The sequence below is a fragment of the Oryctolagus cuniculus genome, chromosome 7 (genome assembly GCF_964237555.1).
Source record: "Oryctolagus cuniculus chromosome 7, mOryCun1.1, whole genome shotgun sequence".
NCBI lineage: Eukaryota > Metazoa > Chordata > Mammalia > Lagomorpha > Leporidae > Oryctolagus > Oryctolagus cuniculus.
This window is the reverse complement of record NC_091438.1, coordinates 158,890,588-158,913,299: the sequence shown is the minus strand read 5'-3', so window position 1 is coordinate 158,913,299 and position 22,712 is coordinate 158,890,588. Positions and strand designations below refer to the sequence as shown.

The 22,712-nt window shown below is 59.5% G+C and overlaps 1 protein-coding gene across 1 annotated transcript; it reads right to left on the bottom strand.

Annotated features, from left to right (window-relative positions):
* Positions 1-446: 446 nt before the first annotated feature.
* SLC2A7 (solute carrier family 2 member 7) lies at positions 447-18,774 on the bottom strand. Its single transcript, XM_051858219.2, has 12 exons — positions 18,748-18,774; positions 17,744-17,842; positions 15,000-15,160; positions 12,209-12,333; positions 10,556-10,708; positions 9,076-9,201; positions 8,508-8,698; positions 7,163-7,273; positions 5,131-5,232; positions 2,486-2,561; positions 1,108-1,235; positions 447-665 (listed from the first exon to the last, which is right to left on the bottom strand). Exons 1-12 carry the CDS (start codon positions 18,772-18,774, stop codon positions 447-449), a joined length of 1,518 nt encoding a protein of 505 aa, XP_051714179.2.
* Positions 18,775-22,712: the final 3,938 nt, after the last annotated feature.

Sequence of the window (22,712 nt, the reverse complement as noted above, 5' to 3'; positions counted from 1 at the left end):
GCTGCAGGCTGATGGCCTGGCCCCTGCCAGGGTGGGCCAAGGCTGGCAGGATGGGAGGATGTGCAGAGGGGAAGCTTCCAGAAGGAGGCCTGGAGTCTGGGCGCAGGGACCGGGTGCAGAATTAGACAGTGAGACAGAGAGACAGAGAGAAAGGTCTTCCTTCCGTTGGTTCACCCTCCAATGGCAGCTCCGCTACAGCTGGAGCTGTGCCGATCCGAAGCCAGGAGCCAGGTGCTTCCTCCTGGTCTCCCATGCGGGTGCAGGGCCCAAGCACTTGGGCCATCCTCCACTGCCTTCCCGGGCCACAGCAGAGAGCTGGACTGGAAGAGGGGCAACCAGGACAGAACCGGTGCCCTGACTGGGACTAGAACCTGGGGTGCCGGCGCCGCAGGCGGAGGATTAGCCTAGTGAGCCACGGCACCGGCCAAGGACCAGGTGCAGAAGCTTTAAAAGGAAGTTCCCTTCCCAGCAGTGCAGGGCCCAGGAGGCTCCGCCCTGGCGACGTCTTCCTTCTCCGGGATCTCCACCCCGTTCCTCCGGGCGAAGACGCGGTTTATCTGCACGAACGTCTGCCCCTTGGTCTCAGGGATGACCACGTAGATGTAAATGGCGGTGAGGAGGCAGACGCCCGCAAAGACGATGAAACTGTAGGCTCCGATGGCCTCCTGGACCGAGAGACGAAGAGAGCGGGAGGCCGTGGGGCGGGCCCTGGCAGGGACAGTCCTGTGGGTGCCCAGGGGCTTTGTGGTGGCCAGTCTTGTTCTGCTCTTGGGCCAGTGACAGCCAGAAAACTGGATCCTGCCCTTACAGGCATCCTTGGCCTTTAGCCACAGACCTCCCGGCCTTCACGTCCTTGGTGTGTTGAGAGCCAGAAGGGCAGGGGTTGGGGGGTTGTGTCCCCTCGCCCCGGCTCCAGCAGGCTCTCTATTACCCTTGAACGCCGCAGGCCAGAGCCCTGGCCTTACGGGGTGGGTGGGGGAGCCCCCGCGTCACGGCACAGCGTCTCGGGCATGGCTAGTGTTCCGTACAGGAGGGTTGGCATTGGCTATCTCAGCGCCCATCAGGGAGGCCCAGGGATGGGGGCGCCCGGGGCCCTGGCTCACTCACCTGCACAGACGGGAACACGAAGCCTATGACGAAGTTGGTGAGCCAGTGCACCGTCCCATCCACTACGAAGGCAGCTGGCCGGGAGGACTGCAGGAAGATCTCTGTCCTCACCACCGAGGGCACGGGGCCTGGGCCGAGGGAGGGGGGCGAGAAGTGTGCAGGGGGCCTGGCTGGGCCCGGCCCCCGACCCTGTGGGAGCCTCTGCTGGGATCAGGGGCCAGAAAGGCCCCCACCCCTGCCCTGCAAAACTAGGTCACAATTGGGCCAGGAGCCACAGAGGTCTGCTTTGCAAAACCCAGGTCGGGAGCCTGGAGTTGAATCCCCATGCACGGGAAGTGCGGAAGCAAAGCAGAGAGGAGGAAGGCGAGGCAGCAGTGAGGACTCGGTCCATGCAGGGAGTGGACCTTCCCCTCCCAGATGCCCCCAGGGTGTCACCCCCTTCCTCTGTGTTGGGGTCACCCTGAACTTCTAGAGGGTTGAGGCCGGCTCAGCGAGTTCCTGGGCTTGGGCAGTGCTGCCCTCCTGTGGTAGGTCTGGGAATGGCAGCCCCCAGTGCTGCCCGTCTCCTTGGGTTCGTCTCTTTGTCAACAGTTTTTCATGATCACCCCCCCAAGGAGCTTTCCCTAAAGCGTCCAAAGCCAGTTTCCCACAATTGCCACCCCCATGAAATCTTAGTGCCACAGCTATCCTGTACATCTGTCTGTCTTGCATCCAGCTCAGGGGCTTTATACAGAGACCCCCCTGCCGCTCCCCCACTCCCAGGGACTCTGCCCCGCTGGACATGCACAGCAGATGGGGAGAGGGATTCAAAGCCGCAGGATGAAGCTGCTCTTGGCACTCAAAAGGGTGGAACTCCCGCACCCCAGGGGAAAGGAGGCTGCTGGTGAGGGAGTTACTGCCCTGCCTCCTGCTTCCCAGGAGACCAGGCTCAAATGTCACATCCGCCCACGGGGGATCTGCCAGCTCAGCTGATCACCTGTGTGCTTCATGCAGGCAGCCTGGCCCGAGGGAGGACAGTGGCCACTCCTGGGACACACAGGCGGGGATGGGGGGCGGATGGACTGCCGGGCACCCAGGCCTCCTACACACATCCACACAGCGTCTCAGGACCCAGAGGCATCTGCCCCAGGCAGCGAGACCAAGTGTGGAGCCTCAGGAGTGGACTGGAGTGAACTGGAGTGGCCGCCGTGGAAGTGGTGACGGGCGGGGGTCTTCAGGACGGGTGAGGTCTGCACAGGCGGGGAGGGTGGGGTATCGGGAATACTGTGGACACGGGCCTCACGGACTCCACTCACTTCATAGGTACTTGTTGTGCACCTGCTATGTGCAGGGCCCTACAGGGCTGGTGGAGGCGGGGCGGGGGCCAGGCAGTACTCACTGGGCCCGATGGAGTGTCCCGCGATGTAGGCAAAGACGCAGAGCACACCCAGGTAAGACAGCCCAGCGACCTTGCTCTGTGGGGAGAGGGCGGTCAGAACAAGGCCCCACCCCCAGCCTGCTCCTCTGCAGGCTTCTGGAAGCCTTGGCTGTTTTCAAGTGGGGGGCTCAGGCGCGTCTTTCTCTTGTTTTCCCATCGGCCACCCCTCTCTGCACTCCACAGGCGTGAGCCACTGGGTGTCCACACATCCCTCTGAGCAAGGTCGGTGCCGTCTGTCCTACCATTGTGAGCCCAGAGTACAGGCAGGGACCCCGCGGGGACCAAGCACTGGCCCACGTCACTCAGTCGAGGGCAAGGCCTTGGGGTCCTGGCTCCCTCAGCCGGGTCCTCAGATGTCACTCAGATGCCCCCAAGCTCACTGCCAGGGACCAAGGCTGCAGGGGAGGGCGGGCAGCAGACAGGGTGGTGGGCAGGCGACCAGAACCCACAAGTATGGGACAGAGACGGCTGGGGGAGCGGCAGGAGGCCGGGTCCATTTCAATGCCTCGTGCAAAGGAGGACATGGCCAGGTGGATGGGGCAGCCGGTATCAGCACCAAGCGGGAGGAGATTTTCCACGGAGTCCACAGGACGAGAGGAAGAGAAGGGCCACCAAGTAGGCCACGGAGGTTTGTGGAACGCAGCGACAGGGATCTCGGTGGCAATGTCTTCGCTTCCGGTCTCTCTTGCCTCCAGACCGGAAATGTTCTTGTGAGCAGGCACTTGGCCCAGTGGTCCAGGGGGGACTTGGGACGCCCACATCTTTTATCACAGCCCTGGTTCGAGTCCCGGCTCTGCTTCCTGGCATCCTGGGAGGCAGCAAGTGATGGCCCAAGTACTTAGGGCCCTGCCACCCTCGTGGGAGACCAGGGTCGAGTTCTTGGCTCCTGACTTCAGCCTGGCCCAGCCTTGGCTGTTGCAGGCATTTGGGAGATGAACCGTCAGACAGAGGATCTCTCTGTCTCTGTCTCTCTTTCAAATAAAAATTAATTAAAGCTTGGAAGAGAAGGGAAAAAGCAAAGACCTTGTCTTCAAGTTATGGGAGAACGTCTTCACACGTCCTTGTACCAGGCTGGGTCACATTTCCAGTTGCACACTTTTCATTTGGAAGGGCTTCAGGACAGGGTGCAATAACCTGGCCAGCAACAAGGACAGAGAGGAACCCAGGAGACACAAGCTGAGTGCGTGGAAACATTGTATCGTGCTGCCCTGGGTTAGGCTGTGCTTGCAACATCAGCAGCCCACCTTGGATCCCCAGTTCCAGTCCAGTCCTGGCTGCTCCACTTCCAAGCCAGCTCCCCCTTAACGCTAGCGCACCTGAGAGGCAGTGGATGATGGCCCGAGTACTTGGGTCCTTACCATCCATGTGGGAGACCCTGGCTCCTGGCTTTGGCCTGGCCCAGCCCTGGCTGCTACAGCCAGTTGGGGAGTGAACCAATGGATGGACAATCCTTTTCTCTCTGTGTTTCTGTCTGTCTCTTCTTCTTTGTCACTCTGCCTTTCAAATAATTAAATAAATAAGTACATCTTCAAAAAATAATTTAAAAAGCAAAAGCACTTCATATTACGGCCATCATGTGTGCTTTTGTAACTCCTGCAGATCACAGAGTGGATACGAGAGTGGAGGAGAACTTGAACAGCGCAGGCTTTGCTGGGGGCCGTGGATGAGAACCTGAATGGTACAGGCTTTGCTGGGGCTGTTGTGCTGAGAGTGGACGAGAACTTGAACGGCGCAGGCTTTGCTGGGCCGTTGTGCTGAGAGTGGACGAGAACTTGAACGGCGCAGGCTTTGCTGGGGGCCGTGGACGAGAACCTGAATGGTACAGGCTTTGCTGGGGCTGTTGTGCTGAGAGTGGACGAGAACTTGAACGGCGCAGGCTTTGCTGGGGGCCGTGGACGAGAACTTGAACAGCACAGGCTTTGCTGGGCCGTTGTGCTGAAGTTCACGGGCAGTTTTCATTCCTGCTTCCTTCACGGGCTCTGCTGTTGCCCATCCTTCCCCACTGGGTCTCCATCTGGCTTCCTGCCGCTCCCCCAGCCGTCTCTGTCCCATACTTGTGGGTTCTGGTAGCCCGCCCACCACCCTGTCTGCTGTCCGCCCTCCCCTGCAGCCTTGGTCCCTGGCAGTGAGCTTGGGGGCATCTGAGTGACGTCTGAGGACCCGGCTGAGGGAGCCAGGACCCCAAGGCTTTCCTGTTGCAGGCTGACCGGGTCCAGCAGGTGCTCCGCCCACTCCATCCTGGAGCCCACGGAGCGTGTGGAGCCTCACGCCTGGCTCACTCCCTCCGTTGCAGCCTCCTGTGTGTCCCCGTCCCTACTGCAGCAGACGCTGTGTGGCCGATCTCCACGTGTGGTCTGCCACCCACACGGACCTCGGATCCCGGTTTCTTCCACTTCTAGAGGGGACGATTTCCAAGTCCCCTTCTTGGGTCCTCATTGGTTCATCCTTGATGGTGTGTGGTCTCACACTTGTGCCCAAGCCGGTGTTGCCTCACCACAGGCCAGGGGTGCCACCCAGAGCCAGGGCCCCTGTAGGGAAGCCCTCTCCCTGCATTTTGTCCCCCCACTGCCACCTTGCCCTCCCCGGCCAGGAGAGTGGGGTCAGACCTGAAACAGGAGCGCCACGGTCAGCACCAGGCAGGCACAGCCGCAGAGGCCGTAGCCCACCAACAGGAGGAGCCGCCTTCCCAGCCGCTCCACGGCCACTGCCTGCAGGGGAAGCCAGCCGTGAGGAGCAGGGATAGCACCGGGGGTGCCCTGCAGCCCCCACGCCCCTCACGGTCCGCGGTCCCCTGCTGCCACCCGGGGGCTCCCACCACCCCTCAGTTACCTCCCCGCTGTAGTGGCCACCTTTGCTCTCGCATCTCGGGGCCTGGCTGGCCCTGGGGTGCTGCCCCCGACAGTTGCCCGATCCCACGAGCCCCAGCCATAGTGTCCCAGGAAGCCATTTCACACGCAGCCCACCCTGACCAGGTGGGCTCTCCCACTCTGGGCTGCTGTCCGCCTGCCCTGTTCCCTGGTCAGCCCACCGAGATGCTCCACCCTGGCAGTCCCCAGCCTGCCTCCCCTGCCTCGCCTGTTCCTTCCCACAGAAACCACAAGCTCTCTTGCCTACGTTTCCCTGTCGCCTCCGGCCCCATGATTGACCCTGGGGCGGCCCCCCGGCCCCCGGCACCCCCGTGGCGTGGCATGTCCTGCTGGACCCCTCCTCCTGGGAACTGGGAGCAGCCAACCTTTCAACACCAGGCGCCTCCTGATCTGGTGGCCTCACCACACCCAAACAATGATAGAACCTTGATTAAAAACAGTTCCCCCTCCACGCCCTGGTGCTCCGGCCAACCGGACTTGGGACTCGCGTCTCCAGGGTCCCTCCCCGGCCCTGTCCACTCTGTGGACATGCACTTCTCAGCCAGCTCCTCCTCCACGCTCGGTCCCTGCTGCTCCTTCTGCTCGGTTCCTTCCTCTTGCACTTTGAATAAGGCGTCTCGCCCATGCTCATGGCAGCTCCGCACCAGGCCCTGCACGGTCCCCCGAGTCCCGCTACCTCCGCCCTCCCAACAGCCCAGGCAGGGTCACCACTGCCGTGCAGCCAGGGCCAGGCAGCAGCATGACTGACGGCCATGCCTGTCTTGTACCCAGGGTCGAGTTTGTCCTGCATGCCTGTACCCGGATATTGTTCCTCCGGGGAGGATGGTGGAGAGGGAGGTCCTAGACCTGCTCCTTTATCCTGGAGGCGGCTCCGAGGAGGCGGGACCCTGCCCCCTCCCAGAAAGAAAGGGGAGGGGCCAAGGGAAGCCAGTGGGAGGAAAGGCTTCAGCGTTGGGTCTGGGGACCTCCCTCAGTTCTCCATCACCCTGACCCTTTCCCCCTTAACCCTCCCCTCCCTGCCACTCTGAATCCCCTGGGAGCTGGTCAGGACTTAGCCCGGCTCTGGGGAAAATACAAAGAAGCAATAAATAACCTCCGAAAAATTTCAGCCATGGAAGCAACTCAACAAATGAAAATGGAGATGACCAGGGGGTAACTCATCAGCTCATCTTTTTTTTTTTTTTTTTTGCCAGGCAGAGTTAGAGAAAGAGAGAGAAAGGTCTTCCTTCCATTGGTTCACCCCCAAAATGGCTGCTACAGCCAGCGCTGTGCCAATCCGAAGCCAGGAGCCAGGTGCTTCCTCCTGGTCTCCAATGGGGTGCAGGGCCCAAGCACTTGGGCCATCCTCCACTGCACTCCTGGGCCACAGCAGAGAGCTGGACTGGAAGAGGAGCAACCGGGACAGAATCTGGCGCCCCAACTGGGACTAGAACCCGAGGTGCCAGCACCATAGGCAGAGGATTAGCCTAGTGAACCACGGTGCCGGCCAGCTCATCTTTCTAACACAGCACTTAGATCAAGGCACCTGGGGCTCGGATTTTAAATCCTGAACCCCGAAGTGACAATATGGCAACAACATTCACTACATCAGAAGACCAGGAACGCAAGTGCCACCAGCATTTCACAAAGACACTTGCATCTGAGGTTCCTGGAGTCACCTGGTGGGGTTCACACAGGTAGCAAGTATGTGACCCCAGGAGCGGGGCCACAGCACTCAGCTGACCCCGTGGGGCTCCTGTCTGCCCAGGAAGGATGCGTCTCAGGCACTCACGGAGATGACGGTCATCACGATGTTGACCACGCCGGCCCCCACCGTCACGTACTGGGAGTGAGTAGCCACCACTCCGGCTGACGTGTAGATGGTGTCCGCGTAGTAGTTGATCTAAAACACAGACGCGGTGTGTGAGGGAGGCCGAGGACCCAGGCTGCTGGCTTCCCTCTGTGCCCGGGATGCGGACCCTGGGACGGAAGGTGGTGATGGGGTCGGGACACCAGGAGCTGGACCACCGACCGCTCCAATGTGTTCCCCTCTGCCACCTGGGACTGCGAGCTCAGAGCCACATCCTTCCCTGTCACCGTGGCCAAGGCGGCCCCTGCTCAGCTGGCGTCTGGCCCGCGCCCGCCCTTGGTGACACAGGCAGCACTTCCAAAGGCCACGTGTGCTGGTCCCGATTGGTGGCTGCCACCAGGGCTGTCAGCCCTTCAGGGGCCCCTGTTGAACATCCACAAATCGGGGGTGTGGGCCTTTAGCCTCGAAGTTAGGACACCCATGTCCAGTACCGCAGGGCCATGGATTGATTCCTGGCTCTGGCTTCCGATTCCAGCTTCCAGACCCTGCGAAGCAGCAGCAAAGTCGCAAGTGATTGGGCTCCTGTCGCTGACGTGGGCGACCTGGCTCCCGGCTTCAGCTGTTGCAGGCATTTGGGGAGGGGGGCAGGTAGGAATAGAGACTGGGAGCTCTGTCTGTCTAGTTATCTGCCTGTTTCTGTCTGCCTCTCAAATAAATAAAAAATTAAAAACAAACCCATGAATCCTGGAAGACCCAGAGCACCTCTTCCTGACACCGCCCTGAATGTCAACACCGAGGTTTCTGGAAGCAACCTCCGGATTTTGTAGGTCTCTGCCCTCCACGCCCCCCTCCCAGAAGATACGGTCAGAGAAAAGGGGCCATGTTCTAGCGGGCAATGGCACAGCATCGGGGCCAGGTGAAGCCCTGGGCTCCTGGCCCAGGTGGGATCAACCAACCGCCTTCCCCAGGAGCCCCAGTGTCCGCCTGGTGCTGCCGGCCCCGTGCACAGAGGAAAGAGCTTGGCAGGAGAGGTTTCTCTGTGGCGCCTGGGAAGCCCAGGACAGGCAGAGTGGCTGAGGGGGAGGCGGAGCTGGGAGGCAGCCTCTGACTCCCCCCAAGACTGGCCTGCTGGAGGCGGAGCTGTCTGTCTCAGTGAGAAAGGTGGGCCTCTGGGAAGCTGTTTCCTGGGCAGTCCCGGGTTAGCAGAGAAGCCCCTGAGAGACAAGGGGCCTCTGCTCCTCCCAGCCTCTCCCAGTCCCGCGTCTGGGACACGCACACCCCTGAGGCTCCCCGGGGCGCCTGGCTGGGCCCATGCCTGCTGGCGTACCGCATTGATCCCGGACAGCTGCTGGCCCGCCATGAGCACGATGATGGAGACCAGCTGCCAGCGCAGGGGCCGGAAGGTGAACAGGTTGAGCACCGACAGGTGCCCCTCGGCGCGCTCGGCTCGCTCCTCCTCCCGCATGTCATCCAGCTCGGCTTCCACGTCGGCCGCACGGCCTCTCAGCCTCCGCAGAGCTGTGCGACAGAGGGTCACCCAGGGTGGCCGGCTCACCGCCACTATGAGCTGTCCCCCTGCTCACCGCCAGTGTCCCCTGGCTTCACCCTCAATGTCCCCGGCTCACCGCCACTGTCCCAAAGATTTCCGGATGCAAGGGATGGCTCCCCGTGACGTAGCCTGCTCCACACTCACCAGATCTCCACTGTTCGACCCTTGCCAGGTCCCCAGCACCAGGGCTGTGCCCCCAGTTGCCACCCTCCCATCCCCTACCCCCCTCAATCTCTCAACTCTGATGCCCGGGACTCTGACCCTGACCTCAGTCTCAGCCAGACCTACCCACAGCTGCCCAGCCCCAGCGCGGACCCCCGGGGGGCGCCGCCTGCCTTTCCAGTACCTCGCCGCGCGGTGTCCTCGTCTCCTTTCTGGATCAGGGTGTAGCGGGGGCTCTCGGGGAAGAAGGGCAGGGAGAGGAGCTGCAGCAGCGCTGGGATCCCGGTGACAGCCAGGAGCACGGGCCAGCCTGGAGGAGCCGACACCTGGAACTCGAGCCAGGACAGCCCGGGGGAGGGGGGTGTCGCTCCCCCTCTTCACGGAGGAACGACACTAAACCCTGCCTAGGTTTCCTATCCGAGTCACGGCACCATTATGCTGCTCCCCCTCTTCGTGGAGGAACGACACAGGACCCTGCGCTGTTCTTTCATCTGCTCGGCCCTCCCCGGGTTTGCTACCGACCCTTCCACCTCCGTGGAAGGGCGGTTCCCCCTGCCACTTTCCCCACTTCCACGGGGGAGCGGCACACCGCCAGCCGGCTCTCTCGGGGGCTACTCAGATGTTCCTCAGGTGTTCCTGGTGCATGTTGTCTCTCTCCTCCTTTATAGTCCTCTTCCACCAATCCCAACTCTGCTACCCACACGCCGAGTACGCTGCTCTCCTCCAATCAGGAGCAGGTCCTATAGTTTATTGGTTGAACTGGAGGCAGCTGTGTAGAAGCTGTGTACTCCTCTCCCAGCGCCATATTGTGGGAGAGCAGATGCATAGAATAAATCTTAATTCCAGTAACAGTCTAGTCCGAGTTGCTCCCCACAGGGGGAGTCTCTGTGCACCTTGGCTGGCGTCACAGTCCGACCTCTCCTCTGAGAAGGTCGCCTGCCCATGGTGTCCCCACCCTTCGCGGTCCTTCCAGAAGGCCTGGGAGTGACAGGGTTACATCAGCACCTCCCGCCCCTCTAACTACGATGTGAACGGGCAGCTTATCAACCTCTCCAGGCCTTGTGGGAAATGCTTGTCAGGCTAAAACTGTGCATGGATTTCAAAGTTTTTGCACAAAATTTTTTAAAATTCCATTTTTCATGAACTTTTTGAAATGCCCGCGTAGAGACGATAACACTGCTGAGAGAGCATCGGCTGAGGAGGGAGCAGGAGGGGGCAGGAGCCCACGCACAGGGGCTTCCCTCCAAAACGGGTGTCCGACCCCCTGGGGGAAGCCTGTCCTGGGGAGGGGTTTACCCCCAAGCCCACGGGCATCCTGACCCTGAATGATCTTTGCCAGACCACCCACGGGCTTACGAGTGTCTAAGTCCCTTCAAGCTACTGTGTGGAGCACAGCGACTTGGATCCACCCAGGAAGCAGTTGGTGTGGAATCCGGGGCATTGGCAAATATCTGTGAAAACCCCGCTGTGTTCACGGGGCCTTTGCTGCCGGCCCACGTTTATTCGCCTGCCACACCGATGACTGTCACACGTCCTTCCCAGCTTGGAGCAAAACCTCTCCTCTCGACCCCCCTCCCCTCCCAGCCTCCCCTGAGCGGCCCGCTGGACACGTGGGGTACAGGTGGGCGAGCAGCCAGGCCCCCAGCCCCCGGCTCCCCTGTCACCTGCCGCGTTGCCCAGGATGGCCTGGAGGCTGAAGACCTGCGCCAGGAAGACGCCGAAGATGACGAACACCTCTGTCATGGTGCCCAGGGCACCTCGCAGCTGCTTGGGAGCCAGTTCTCCCAGGTACATGGGGAGAGCACTGTAGGAGATGCCTGCGGGGCAAAGCAGAAACCAGGCCGCCGCCCAGGACCCCGGTGCCCGGGGTTAACTCATTTCCATTCCCTATGACCCTGTTTCTGCTAGGCTGGGCCACTCCTAGCAGGGAGGTGTCACTATGTCCCTGGGATTTGGAGAGCTCTGGGCTTTGGTTTATTTCCTGATGTTTCCAGGGCTTGTTTACTTGTATACCTCTTTTTTTTTTTATTTTTAAGATCTATTTATTTTACTTGATAGGCAGAGTGACAGAGAGAGAGAGGGAGAGACAGAGAGGCAGAGAGATCTTCCATCTGCTGGTTCACTTTCCGAACAGCTGCAACAGCTGGGGCTGGATCAGACCAAGGCCAGGAGCCTGGAACTCCATCTGAGTCTCCCACGTGGGTGGCAGGGCCATCAGCTGCTGCTTTCCCAGGCGCATACGCAGGGAGCTGGATCAGAAGTGGAGCAGCCCAGACTCGAGGTGGAGCTCCAAGATGGGATGCTGGCATTGCAAATGGAGGCTTAACTCACTGCTCCATGACACTGCCCTCCCAGCTCTGCCGTTTAATACGAGAAACCATTGCAGCTGAGAAATCTCCCTCTCTGCTGACCGAGACCTCGGGTTCTCTGTTCCTTTCTCCAGAGCCCCCATCCTCAGTCCAGACTTCCCCTCCGGGGCCAGCGCTGTGGTGCCGCGGGTGAAGCCGCTGTCTGTGGTGCCCGCATCCCATATGGGCACCGGTCCAAGTCGTGGCTGCTCCACTTCCAATCCAGCTCCCTACAAATGTGCCTGGGAAGGCAGTGGATGATGGTCCAAGTGTTTGGGCCCCTGAACCCATGTGGGAGACCTGGAAGAAGCTCCTGGCTCCTGGCTTCGGATCAGCCTAGCTCTGGCCATTGTGGCCATTTGGGGAGTGAACCAGTGGATGGAAGACCTCTCTCTCTGTCTCTCCCCCCACCTCTCTCTGTGAAACTCTGCTCCTTTTAAATAAATAAATATATATATATATTTTAAAAAAAACCAACTGTCTGTCCTCCTCATAAACTGCCTTGTAAAATCTCACCAGCTCCTTGTATTTCAAGGCAAAGCTGTGTTTCTGGGTTGAGTCTTTGGGGCATCCTCCGCAGCTTTCTCAAGCGCATTAACAGGGAACTGGATCAGTAGTGGAGCAGCTGGGACTTGAACTGGCGCCCCTATGGAATGCTGGTGCTGCAGGCAGGGCAGGGGGCTTTAACCTGCTGCACCACAGAGCCAGCCCCAGCAAGGGTATGTTTCTAAAGATCCCTCTCCAGTATAAGATTTTGTTAAACAATGGGAAAGAGCCAGGAAACACGAGGTTTGTAAGGGCGTTGGGCCAGAGACAGGAGGCTGCCCCCAGAAAAGAGGCCGTCAGGGGCGGCAAAGACCCCTCGCCTGCCCGTTTTTCCACCTTGGCCACGGGGCTGGGCACGCCTGTCTGAGACCTTCCCCTGGTGGACCCGAGCCGGGGCCAGGCTGCCAGCTGTGTCTCCGGTACCTGCACAGACTCCCAGCAGCACTCGAGAGAAGATGATCAGCTCAAACGCCCGGGCCACTTTGCTCACACCCATCAGGATGGCGGGGACGATGGCGAAGATGTTGTTGATTAGCAGTGTCCCCCTCCTGCAAGCACAGCGGAGCCAAGGGCAGCAGTGCAGGCGGCCCCGAGGCCTCTTCTCCGGGCGGGCGCCAAGGACGGTGGGTGGGGCTACGGATGGACGCGAAGCCCTTAGCTCTCAGTGCAAGGCGTTAGAGGGTGGGTGGTGATGACGTCAGGGGTGCCCTCAGCGGGGGTCCGTGCCTTTACAAGCAGACACACAAGCTCACTCTGCTGTCTCGCTGCCCCCAGCCCCACCTCCAGGGGCTGGCAGCTTCTACGCTTTCAGGGAGTGATAAGGCTGTCACCAGCCCCAGGATACTTGCACAAGCAGGGTGACCTCCCCACATCTTTGAGGATCCCTGGACCTGAGGGACACAGCTGTCATGATCGGCCAGGATCCACGCTGGGGGCAGAGCTGGAGTTCTCTGAAATACTCCCAGCCCAGTCCAGAGAACCAGAGACAAGCAAACTGCACTTCTTGAACTGCCTTTCTCTCCCTGGGGTGACCACACCCTGGGAGGATGCCCACTGGAGCCTGAGCAGAGGTCAGCCAGGCCGAGGCTCCCTGGGCAGCCCGCATATGCGGCCACCTCCGGCAACCCAGCCTCTCTGAGCCGGGACAGCACCGACGGCCGGCTCCACCCCTCCCGGATGGGCAGTGCTGAGGTCTCCTCTGTGAGATCTGCTCTCCGCCAGGCCTCGGTGACCGTGGACTTCAGACAAGGAAGAAGAGGCCAAGCCCAGGGTCCTGGAACAGTTTCAACACTCTTGTTGCCGCTCAGAACAACACAGACTGATCCACAAAGCGGCCTGAACAGAGGCAGATGTTTGCAGAGGGATTAGGACGCCCGTGTCCTGTATCGAGTGCTTGGGTTTTAGTCCCGGCTCCACTCCCAAATCCAGCTTCCTGCTGATGCACACCCAGGGGCCGGCAGGTGGTGGCTGAAGTACTTGGGTCCCTGCCACCATGTGGGAGACCTGGCTTGAGTTCCTGGTTTCTGGCAGTGGCCTGGTCCAGCCCCAGCTGTTGTGGGTTTTGGGGGAGTGAACCAGCAGATGGGAAATTTCTCATTTTCTCTCTCCTCACCTGCTCCACTTCAAATAGACACATATTTTTTTTTCTTTATTTATTTGACAGGCAGAGTTAGACAGTGAGAGAGAGAGAGAGAGACAGAGTAAAGTCTTCCTTCCATTGGTTCACGCCCCAAATGGCTGCCACGGCTGGCGCTGCACCGATCCGAAGCCAGGAGCCAGGTGCTTCCTCCTGGTCTCCCATGTGGGTGCAGGACCCAAGCACTTGGGCCATCCTCCACTGCCCTCCCAGGCCACAGCATAGAGCTGGACTGGAAGAGGAGCAACCAAGACTAGAACCCAGAGCCCAGGCGGAGGATTAATGAAGTGAGCCACGATGCTGGCCCCGACATGTTTTTTTTTTTTTTTTTTTAAAGATGTATTTATTTGTTTGAAAGTCAGAGTTACACAGAAAGAGAGAGAGAGAGAGAGAGAGAGAGAGAGAGAGAGAGGTCTTCTATCCTCTGGTTCACTCCCCAGTTGGCTGCAATGGCCAGAGCTGCGCCGATCTGAAGTCAAGAGCCAGGAGCTTCTTCCAGGTCTCCCATGTGGGTGCAGGGGCCCAAGGACTTGGGCCATCTTCTACTGCTTTCCCCAGCAGAGATCTGGATCGGAAGTGGAGCAGCCAGGACTCAAACCAGTGCCCGTATGGGATGCTAAAACTGCCGGCTGTGGCTTTACCCACTACGCCACAGTGCCAGCCCCAAATAGACAAATTTTAAAAGACATCTGAAACAGTCTGAATGATGGATACTCACATCACCATCAGTCAGGGGCATAGTGGATGGCAAGCCATTAATCAAATATTTCTAAGAAGAGGCTCTTTAACTAAAACCCACGATTTCCAACCGGCAATGTTGCTCGTGGGTATGGAAAGGGCACAGCCGTGGTTTGGGAGTCATGGTCACTAGAGGTACTCCTCCCCCCACCCACAAGCTACCTAATGTAGCTCCATCATGGCAACAGTAACTGGGCTCCGAGGGCGTGGGGTCTGATCACACAAGACGCCCCGAGCCTCACCCCGAGACCTTGGCTCCGCCTCCCCTTCCCGGGAACCCTGACCTGTGCGTCTCCCTTATCTGTGAGTCACACGTGTGCAACCCCCGGGGCTGAGGCTGGAAGATTAGTGTATCCCTGTGAGCCAAGCAAAGTACAAAGAGCTGGTCTCCCAACAAGATAGGAGACCGCCGCACGTGGAGTGACCACGTCTGACCCCAAGCCTCAGAAGCACTCCCCGTGACGAGGCCGGGCAGGGAGAGGCTGCAGCTGTTGGAGTGTGGCGCCACGGTCACGTGACCCCACAGTGCGGCCCAATCAGCAGCACTGAGCGAGCAGTGGCTAGAAGTGCTTACAAGGCGTGGCACTGAGCACCGTGGAGAGCTTTGGCCTCCCAGGAAGTAGAGGAGGGGTGGGGACGCCGTTCCCCTGCCGCTGTCCAGGAGAGGAACCCAGGGGACCGTGGGCTGGTGTGGGTGCTGATGTCCCTGGCTAAGGGGGCAGAGTGCAGCTCTCCTGGTTCTCAGGGCCACGCCTTCTCCCCAGCAAGTGCACAAGGACCCAGAATTGGTGTAGGTTACTAATGTGAATTTCAAGTGAGGGTGGCACACCCTCTGTTTACCTGCCACATTTATCCACCAGCCGGCCAACAAGCCACGACCCCAGCAAGCCACCCAGAGGAAACACAGACACAGTGCAAGACCACAGGAGCAGCAGGGCCTTCTCGTCCATGAACCTTCCGTGTCGCTCAAAGTAAGTTTCGTTATAAAATGACTTCAGGACCTGCAAAGCATTGCCCCAGGCTCAGTGGGAATACTCACAGCTGTGAGACAAGGGGACGGTGCACAGAGATGTGCCCTGGGACACAACAAACCTGTGGCTTCGCTGCTGCTACCTGAGATTCAACACCTGCCACACGAGCCAGTGCTGCGGTGCTGCCAGTTAAGCTGCTGCCTGCATTGCCGGCGTCCCATATTGGAGCACTGGTTTGAGTCCCTGCTGCTCTGCTTCTGATCCAGCTCCCTGCTAATGTGCCTGGGAAGGCAGCAGAAGACGGCCCAAGTACGCCAGCGTGGAAGACCCAGATGGAGCTCTGAGGTCCCGGCTTCAGCTTGGCCCAGCATCTGCCAGTGCAGTCATTTGGGGAATGAACCAGCAGATAGAAGAGTGCTCCCTTGTTCTGTGTGTGAGTGTGTGTGTGTGTGTGTGTGTGTGTGTCTTATCTCCTCCCCCGCCCCCGTCACTCTGCCTTTGAGATAAACAAATACATTGTTTAAAAATTAAACTAAATTTAAAAAGGATCCTTGAAGAATTCATTATTAAAAATCTACACCAAATTGTTAGAAACTCACTTTTCGGAGACTTATTTTCTCAGAGGCAACACAGGAAATATCCTTACTGATTGTGTGACTTTGAGGAATGTATATAACCTTTATTTATTTATTTATTTATTTGAGAGGTAGAGTTACAGACAGTGAGAGAGAGGGAGAGACAGAGAAAGAAAGGTCTTCCTTCCGTTGGTTCACTCCCAGATGACCACAATGGCCAGAGCTGTGCCGATCCGAAGCCAGGAGCCAGGTGCTTCTTCCTGGTCTCCCATGCAGGTGCAGGGCCCAAGCACTTGAGCCATCTTCCACTGCTTTCCCAGGCCATGGCAGAGAGCTGGGTTGGAAGAGGAGCAGCCGAGTCTTGAACCTGCGCCCATATGGGAAGCTGGTGCCACAGGCGAGGATTAACCTACTGCACCACAGCGCCCGCCCTGAGGGATGTATATAACCTTTAAATATAAGCCTCAATGTCCTCGTCAGTTCTAGATATATATACATATGCATATACCTCCACATACATAAACGTGTATACATCTCACAGAGAATGTATGAGCTTGGCAAGTGACAAAGCGGTGGTACTTTGCTTGATCAGAGATGCCGTTCTGGAGCAGGCATTTGGCATCAGGACACCCACGTCCCATCGTCAGAGTGCCCCCTCCACTTCCTGTCCAGCTGCCTGCTTACATGCACCTGGGAGACAGCAGGCGACGGCTGAAGTGCTCGAGTCCTGGTACACACATGGGAGACCCAGATGGCTTCAGCCCTGACCCAGCCCTGGCTGTTGTGGGAATTTGGCACATGAACCAGCAGATGGGAGATCTCTCAGACCGCTGGTACCTATCCATCTCTCCCTCTCAAATAAATAAAATAAGTGTAAAAATGTTTGAAGGTGTCCCATGACATCACATGCACTGTGTGTGCCTTTAATACATATGCCTCTATGCACTTACGTATGTACGTGTGCACACACATACGAGGCTATTCATATATGTGCAAGCAACCGCAGCAGTACCTCCCACAAACCAGCAGCTATAAATTACGAACATTGATTTAAAATTTTTTTTTTATTTGAAATGCAGAGTGACCAAGAGGGAGAGACAGAGGGAGAAATCTTCCATCCACAGGTTCACTCCTCAAATGGCTGCAACAGCCAGGCCTGGGACTGGCCAAAAACAGAAGCCACAAACTCTGTGTGAGCCTTGCATGTGGCTGGCAGGAGCCCAAGCACTTGGGCCCTCCTCTGCTGTCTTCCCAGGCGCATCAGTAGGGAGCTGGATTGGAAGCGGAGCAGGTGAGACTGGAACCATTGCTCCAATGTGGGATGCCAGCATTGCCAGCTATGGCTTAACCTGCTGAGCCACAACGCTGGCCCTAACATTATTTTTAAATAGGCAGCAGAAATAACACACCAGGGCTTGGTAACTTTACCGGAATGCTGGGTCCCGGGCCCTCTGCCCCTTGGGATGCTCTCCCTGATGCTGGTCCCATCTGTCCTCATCCCTGGTATTCCCTCTCTAATGCATTCCTCCTGCCAGAACTCACACCTGGCTCCCAACCTGAAAAATCCAGACTGGTCCCCCATCCCCTCCCTGGGCTTTGGCTGTGGCTCCCAGCCCCAGGGCGCACTGCCTGTCTTCTAGACCTGGGCTCATCTCACCCCATCCTCAGATGCTATCCCATCAGGTTTTCCTCCCCAGCTCTCACCCTGGCTGCCCTGGCCAAGGTCACCCACACCATCAATCAGGTCAAACTCATAGTCACGTCCGAGCCCCGCCCCTCCGGGCCTGCTGCTGAGCTCCCCCCTCCGCCAGGCTTCCGGATGCTCTGCCTCCAGCTCCTCCCCCTCCCAGGACCCCCTCTTTTTTCCCCTTCCCCACCTCAGCCCGTGAATCCCAGAGCTCAGTCCCCGACCCCATGTTCCCCACCATTGACAGGTGGTCTTCCTGGGCGAGGACAGGGGCTGAGGCCCAGAGAGGCTGGGCAGGGTGTGCCCCTTCCCCACACCCCACGGATGCCCTCCCAGCCAGAGCCGGCCCACCTGGTGTGGCGTGTTCACCACGGCGATGTTGTAGCCATACTGGAAGGCGGAGCCGAAGGCCGCACTCAGGGTCGCCAGCGCCAGGCTGGGCTGGAGCCGCTAAGGGGTGGGGGTGGGGGGGGTGAGGCAGAAGGTCAGGGACGCGTGGGGCCGGGCCTCAGCGCCTCTGGACAGCGTGAGGATGGTGGGAGTTGAAGTTGGGGTGGGAGCCACGAGGTGGCTGGGGGAGGGGAGGGTGCTTAGGAGAAGCTGAATTTGTGGCGACACAAGGCCACCAAAAGACAAAGGCGACACTTCCAGGCAGGAGGAACGCTTGGGGGGCACTGAAAGAATGGGGCTGAGGGGCTGTCTTCAGCGGGTGGGCAGGGAAGGCCACCCCGAGTCAGTGCCCATGGCACTGGGGCTGTGGGAACCTCACGGACAGAGCTGCCGACGGCGCCTTCAGAACAGATTCTGGGAAAACCAGGGCCGCCCCCCAGCCCATGGCTCGGATTTCCACGGCGGCCACAACATGGGGGGGTATAGGGCCCGTAGGCCAGCGTCTGAGGAAGGAGTGGCAGGGCCGGGACGGGGTCTGTGCTGCCTCCCAGTCTGTCCAGAGCCGCGGCCCTGGGCCCTTCCCCGCCTCCTGCTCTTGCACCCCTCACCCCCAGCCGCACCATCAGTTGCCCAGTGCCCGTAGCCCTGAGGCTGGCACAGCCGGTGCTGGCCAGATCAAGGAGGGCAGGGTTCGGGCATTGTTTGGGGCCACCTCTCTGTTACCTTAGGGGTGGGCTCTCTCCAGTGCCGTCCAGTCTCCCGGCATGGCCCTGGAGCTGGACTCAACACTGCCAGGCTGCTGTCTAGAAGTGAGGTTCAGGAGTAGAGGCTTCCCCAGACCCCCATCTCGGGGCTGGCCCCCAGCCCCCTCAGCACTGGAAACACGGGACCTTCACCTCCCCGCAGGTGCCCACGCCTGGCGGGAAAGGAGCGGGGCAGTGACGGTTCCTGAGCTTGGCACTTACCCACGCCCTGGCCTCTTTGCTCTCCATCCTTGTCCAGGCGGGAGGACAGGTGTGCTCTGCCTCCCGGGGGCACCTGAGCCCTGTCCCGTGGGGCCGCCTGCGAGCCTGCCTGGCTCTGTGACCCTTTTGCCCTCTGGACTCTGCCTGTTCTCCCAGCAGCTCCTTATTCTCGGATGGGTCGATAAGCTGCCTGCTGGTGTTTGGCCAGCGATAAGCTGCCTGCCGTTGTTTGGCCAGGAATTCATCTCTGCACCCACCGAGCCCCTGCCCGGGGCTCCCAGATGCAGCAAGGGGAAAACCACGGTCTAGCATCGGCCCCCAGAAATGAGGAGTCTGGGAGACTGAGGCAGGCCAGGGTTTGGACCACAGACGCTCCTCCTGAGTGGTCTCCTGGCTGCACCGGGGTGGTTCTAACTGCAAGACTTGTGAAGAAACCTGCCTTCGTTATTTCCATCACAAATCAGTCTATAAAACATGAAACAAGGCTGCCTCCTTCAGATTCATCTCTATCAGCATTACAAGATAGCGCGACGTAACTAAGTACATCAGGGCAAATCGTGGTCAGAATATCAGGTGCCCCCCGCATGGGAGACCAGGAGAAGCACCTGGCTCCTGGCTTTGCATCAGCGCAATGCGCCGGCCGCAGTGCGCCGGCCACGGTGGCCACTGGAGGGTGAACCAACGGCAAAGAAAGACCTTTTTCTCTCTCTCTCTCTCTCACTGTCCACACTCTGCCTGTCAAAAAAAAAAAAAAAAAAAAAAAAAAAAAAAAAACGTGCCATGGTGTCAGGTGCATGATGGGAGTGGGAGTGCCCTTCATGGTGACTTTATTATAATGGAGTGGAGGACGCACCCTGCAGCGTGTTGGGTTTTTCCAGTTCTCAGCGATGTGGGGCTTGCGGTCCCCACTACACAGGAAGGCGGACAGGGCCTGGTGCGTGGAAGGCGGGCCGTGGCGTGCTCAGACAGGGAGGGAGTTTGCCTGGTGCACAGGAGGGGACTCGTCCTGTGGGCTGAGCTGAGCTGGCACACGGGTCGGCCACCGCTGTCCTGCCGTGGGTGGGCGGTGGCCGTCCAGGCGCATATTGCCTGCGCTGTCCAGCAGCGGCCAGCATGGTCGGCGGGGGCTGGGAGCAACGGTCCAGCCGGGGGTCAGACCTCAGCGCCTCTCCCTCGCCACCTGCGCCCCCACAGGAGGATGACGACAAAGTTCCTGACCCAGAGGTGAGGTGCACAGCTCCTGAATGCCGCTCATCGTGCGCTTGGAAACGGCTCACGGGGTGGGTCTAGAACAAGCGTCCCACACCACAGGGCCTGCTTTCAGCGCTGCCCCCACTTCCAACCTGCGTCCTGCCGGGGTGCATCCTGGGAGGCAGCAGATGATGGCTCAGGTCCTTGGGCCCCTGCCGCCCACCTGGGAGACCCAGAAAGAGTCCCAGGCTCCTGGCTTCAGCCTGGCCTAACCCTGGCTGGTGTGGCCATTTGGGGAGTGAACCAGTGGATAGAAGATCTCTCTTTCTACAGATTGGAGACACACTGTTCCACTAACTCCAGACTGGAACTTCAGGGCCTGCCCCACGTGCTTGTCCAGAGCCAGAAGAGCCTGGTGCGGCCTTCCACCCTCATCCCCAAGCCTCTCTCCCAGTGGGGAAGCAGCACCAGGGTTTGGAGCCCGTAGTGGGTTTGCACAAAGAAGGCATCTTCAGTTTAAGGGACTGAAATGGTCTGTGATTATATTCTTCCTGGATAAGAAAATGTCCTTTTTTTTTTTTTTTTTTGACAGGCAGAGTGGACAGTGAGAGAGAGACAGAGAGAGAAAGGTCTTCCTTTTGCCGTTGGTTCACCCTCCAATGGCCGCCGCGGCCGGTGCGCTGCGCTGATCCGATGGCAGGAGCCAGGAGCCAGGTGCTTTTCCTGGTCTCCCATGGGGTGCAGGGCCCAAGCACTTGGGCCATCCTCCACTGCACTCCCTGGCCACAGCAGAGGGCTGGCCTGGAAGAGGGGCAACTGGGACAGAATCCGGCGCCCCGACCGGGACTAGAACCTGGTGTGCCGGCGTCGCTAGGCGGAGGATTAGCCTAGTAAGCCGCGGCGCCGGCCAGAAAATGTCCTTTTTAAAAAAGTGTCTTTTCTCATTTTGAGCATGGACCGTGGAGACCGCGGGAAAACCTGTCTCTCACTGCTGATTGAAGGCAGGAAGACGCCACCGTGGGGCTGGGGTTCTGCTCCTTCCTCCTCTGCTGACTTCGGCAAAACCCACTCTGCCACGCCCCAGGATTCAGAGCGCACTGTGGGCCCCGCAGTGAGCTCGTCCATGGGGCTGAGGCCCGTGGCCCTGCTCACCGCTGACTGCCCTGCCTGGGCCCCGCCCCAGGGACTTCCCACCTCCCTGCGATGCCTCGTTTCTCCTCGGCCATCACTCACCTCCGTAGCCGGATTTACATCTGCTCTTACTGCCAACCTCTGATGTGTGCACATTTATATTTCCTAAGCTACACGTCATGCGCATCACACACACACACACACACACACACACACAGCAATGGGGCTGGCAGTGATCACAGCACGCTGATGTCCGAATCTTTCTTTGCTGTCTCCGCTTCGGGGCTCACCCCCAGCACCTGCCTCCTGCCCTCGCTCCCCCAAAAGTGCTCCCCCCTTGACCACGAGTCATGGAACCTGATGGAGGCTCCCTTTCTGATCAGCACAGGCTCCTCCGTGTGTCCCCTCCTACCCTTTGCCCTCTGCACATGGGACAACCTGATGCTGGTGTGGGGCTGGAACCTGGGCTCGCTTCTGTAGGAAAGGATCTGGCTCCTCACTCCCGGCAGGGATCCCCCCGATTCTCCAGGGCAGCTGGGATGGTTCCCCACGTTGTCAATCAGACAGGAACACTGCAGCCCATTGGACATCACATCTCAGCTGCCTCTTGGAACCCCAGTGTCGGACCAGCACCCCCTCCTCTTCCCTGGCTCCCTCTCTGCTCCTGCTCCACCTGTCCCCCTGGTGTCCCAAGCCCTGGCGACCCTGCCCTGCCCGAGGCTTTGCATCTGGCGTCCCCTGGGCTGGACCACACATCCTTTCCCGCACACCCCTGACGCAGATCTGTTTGGCTTCACCCCACTGCCCACTCCGTGACAACGCTGTGTCACTGCTGCAGCCCGGGGCTGGGAACGGCATCTGGCAAATGTGCTGCTCACCCCACGTTTGCATCCGCGCTCTCCTGAGCGCACAGCCACAGGCCAGCTTCCTTGTGGACATCTTTTGCAAGCCCCATGAATGTCTCCATTTCATCGTGTCCAAGAATTACGCTCTTCCCCCGAAACCCACCTCCCTGCTCCCCAGACCACGCCCCACTGGTCCAGTTAGACACCTGCTGGGGTTCTGGACTCCTCCCTTCTGATGGCCACATGGTCCCCAGTCCTGCTGAGCAGCTCCTTGGCTGGGCCTCAGGATTTCTCCCCAGCTGGGCTCCCCTCCCAAGTCCTGTCCTCCCCTCATTACGACCAGGCACTCCCTGAAGCTCACCGCGTGTCCTGTGCACAGGCACAGGGCCTGCTCACCGCGTGTCCCGTGCACAGGCGCGGGGCCCGCTCACCGCGTGTCACGTGCACAGGCACAGGGCCCACTCACCTCGTGTCCCGTGCACAGGCACAGGGCCCGCTCACCGCGTGTCCCATGCACAGGCACAGGGCCCACTCACCTCGTGTCCCGTGCACAGGCACAGGGCCCGCTCACCGCGTGTCACGTGCACAGGTGCAGGGCCCACTCACCACGTGTCCCCGTGCACAGGTGCAGGGCCCGCTCACCGTGTGTCCCCATGCACAGGTGCAGGGCCCACTCACCACGTGTCCCCGTGCACAGGTGCAGGGCCCGCTCACCGTGTGTCCCCATGCACAGGTGCAGGGCCCACTCACCACGTGTCCCCGTGCACAGGTGCAGGGCCCGCTCACCGTGTGTCCCCA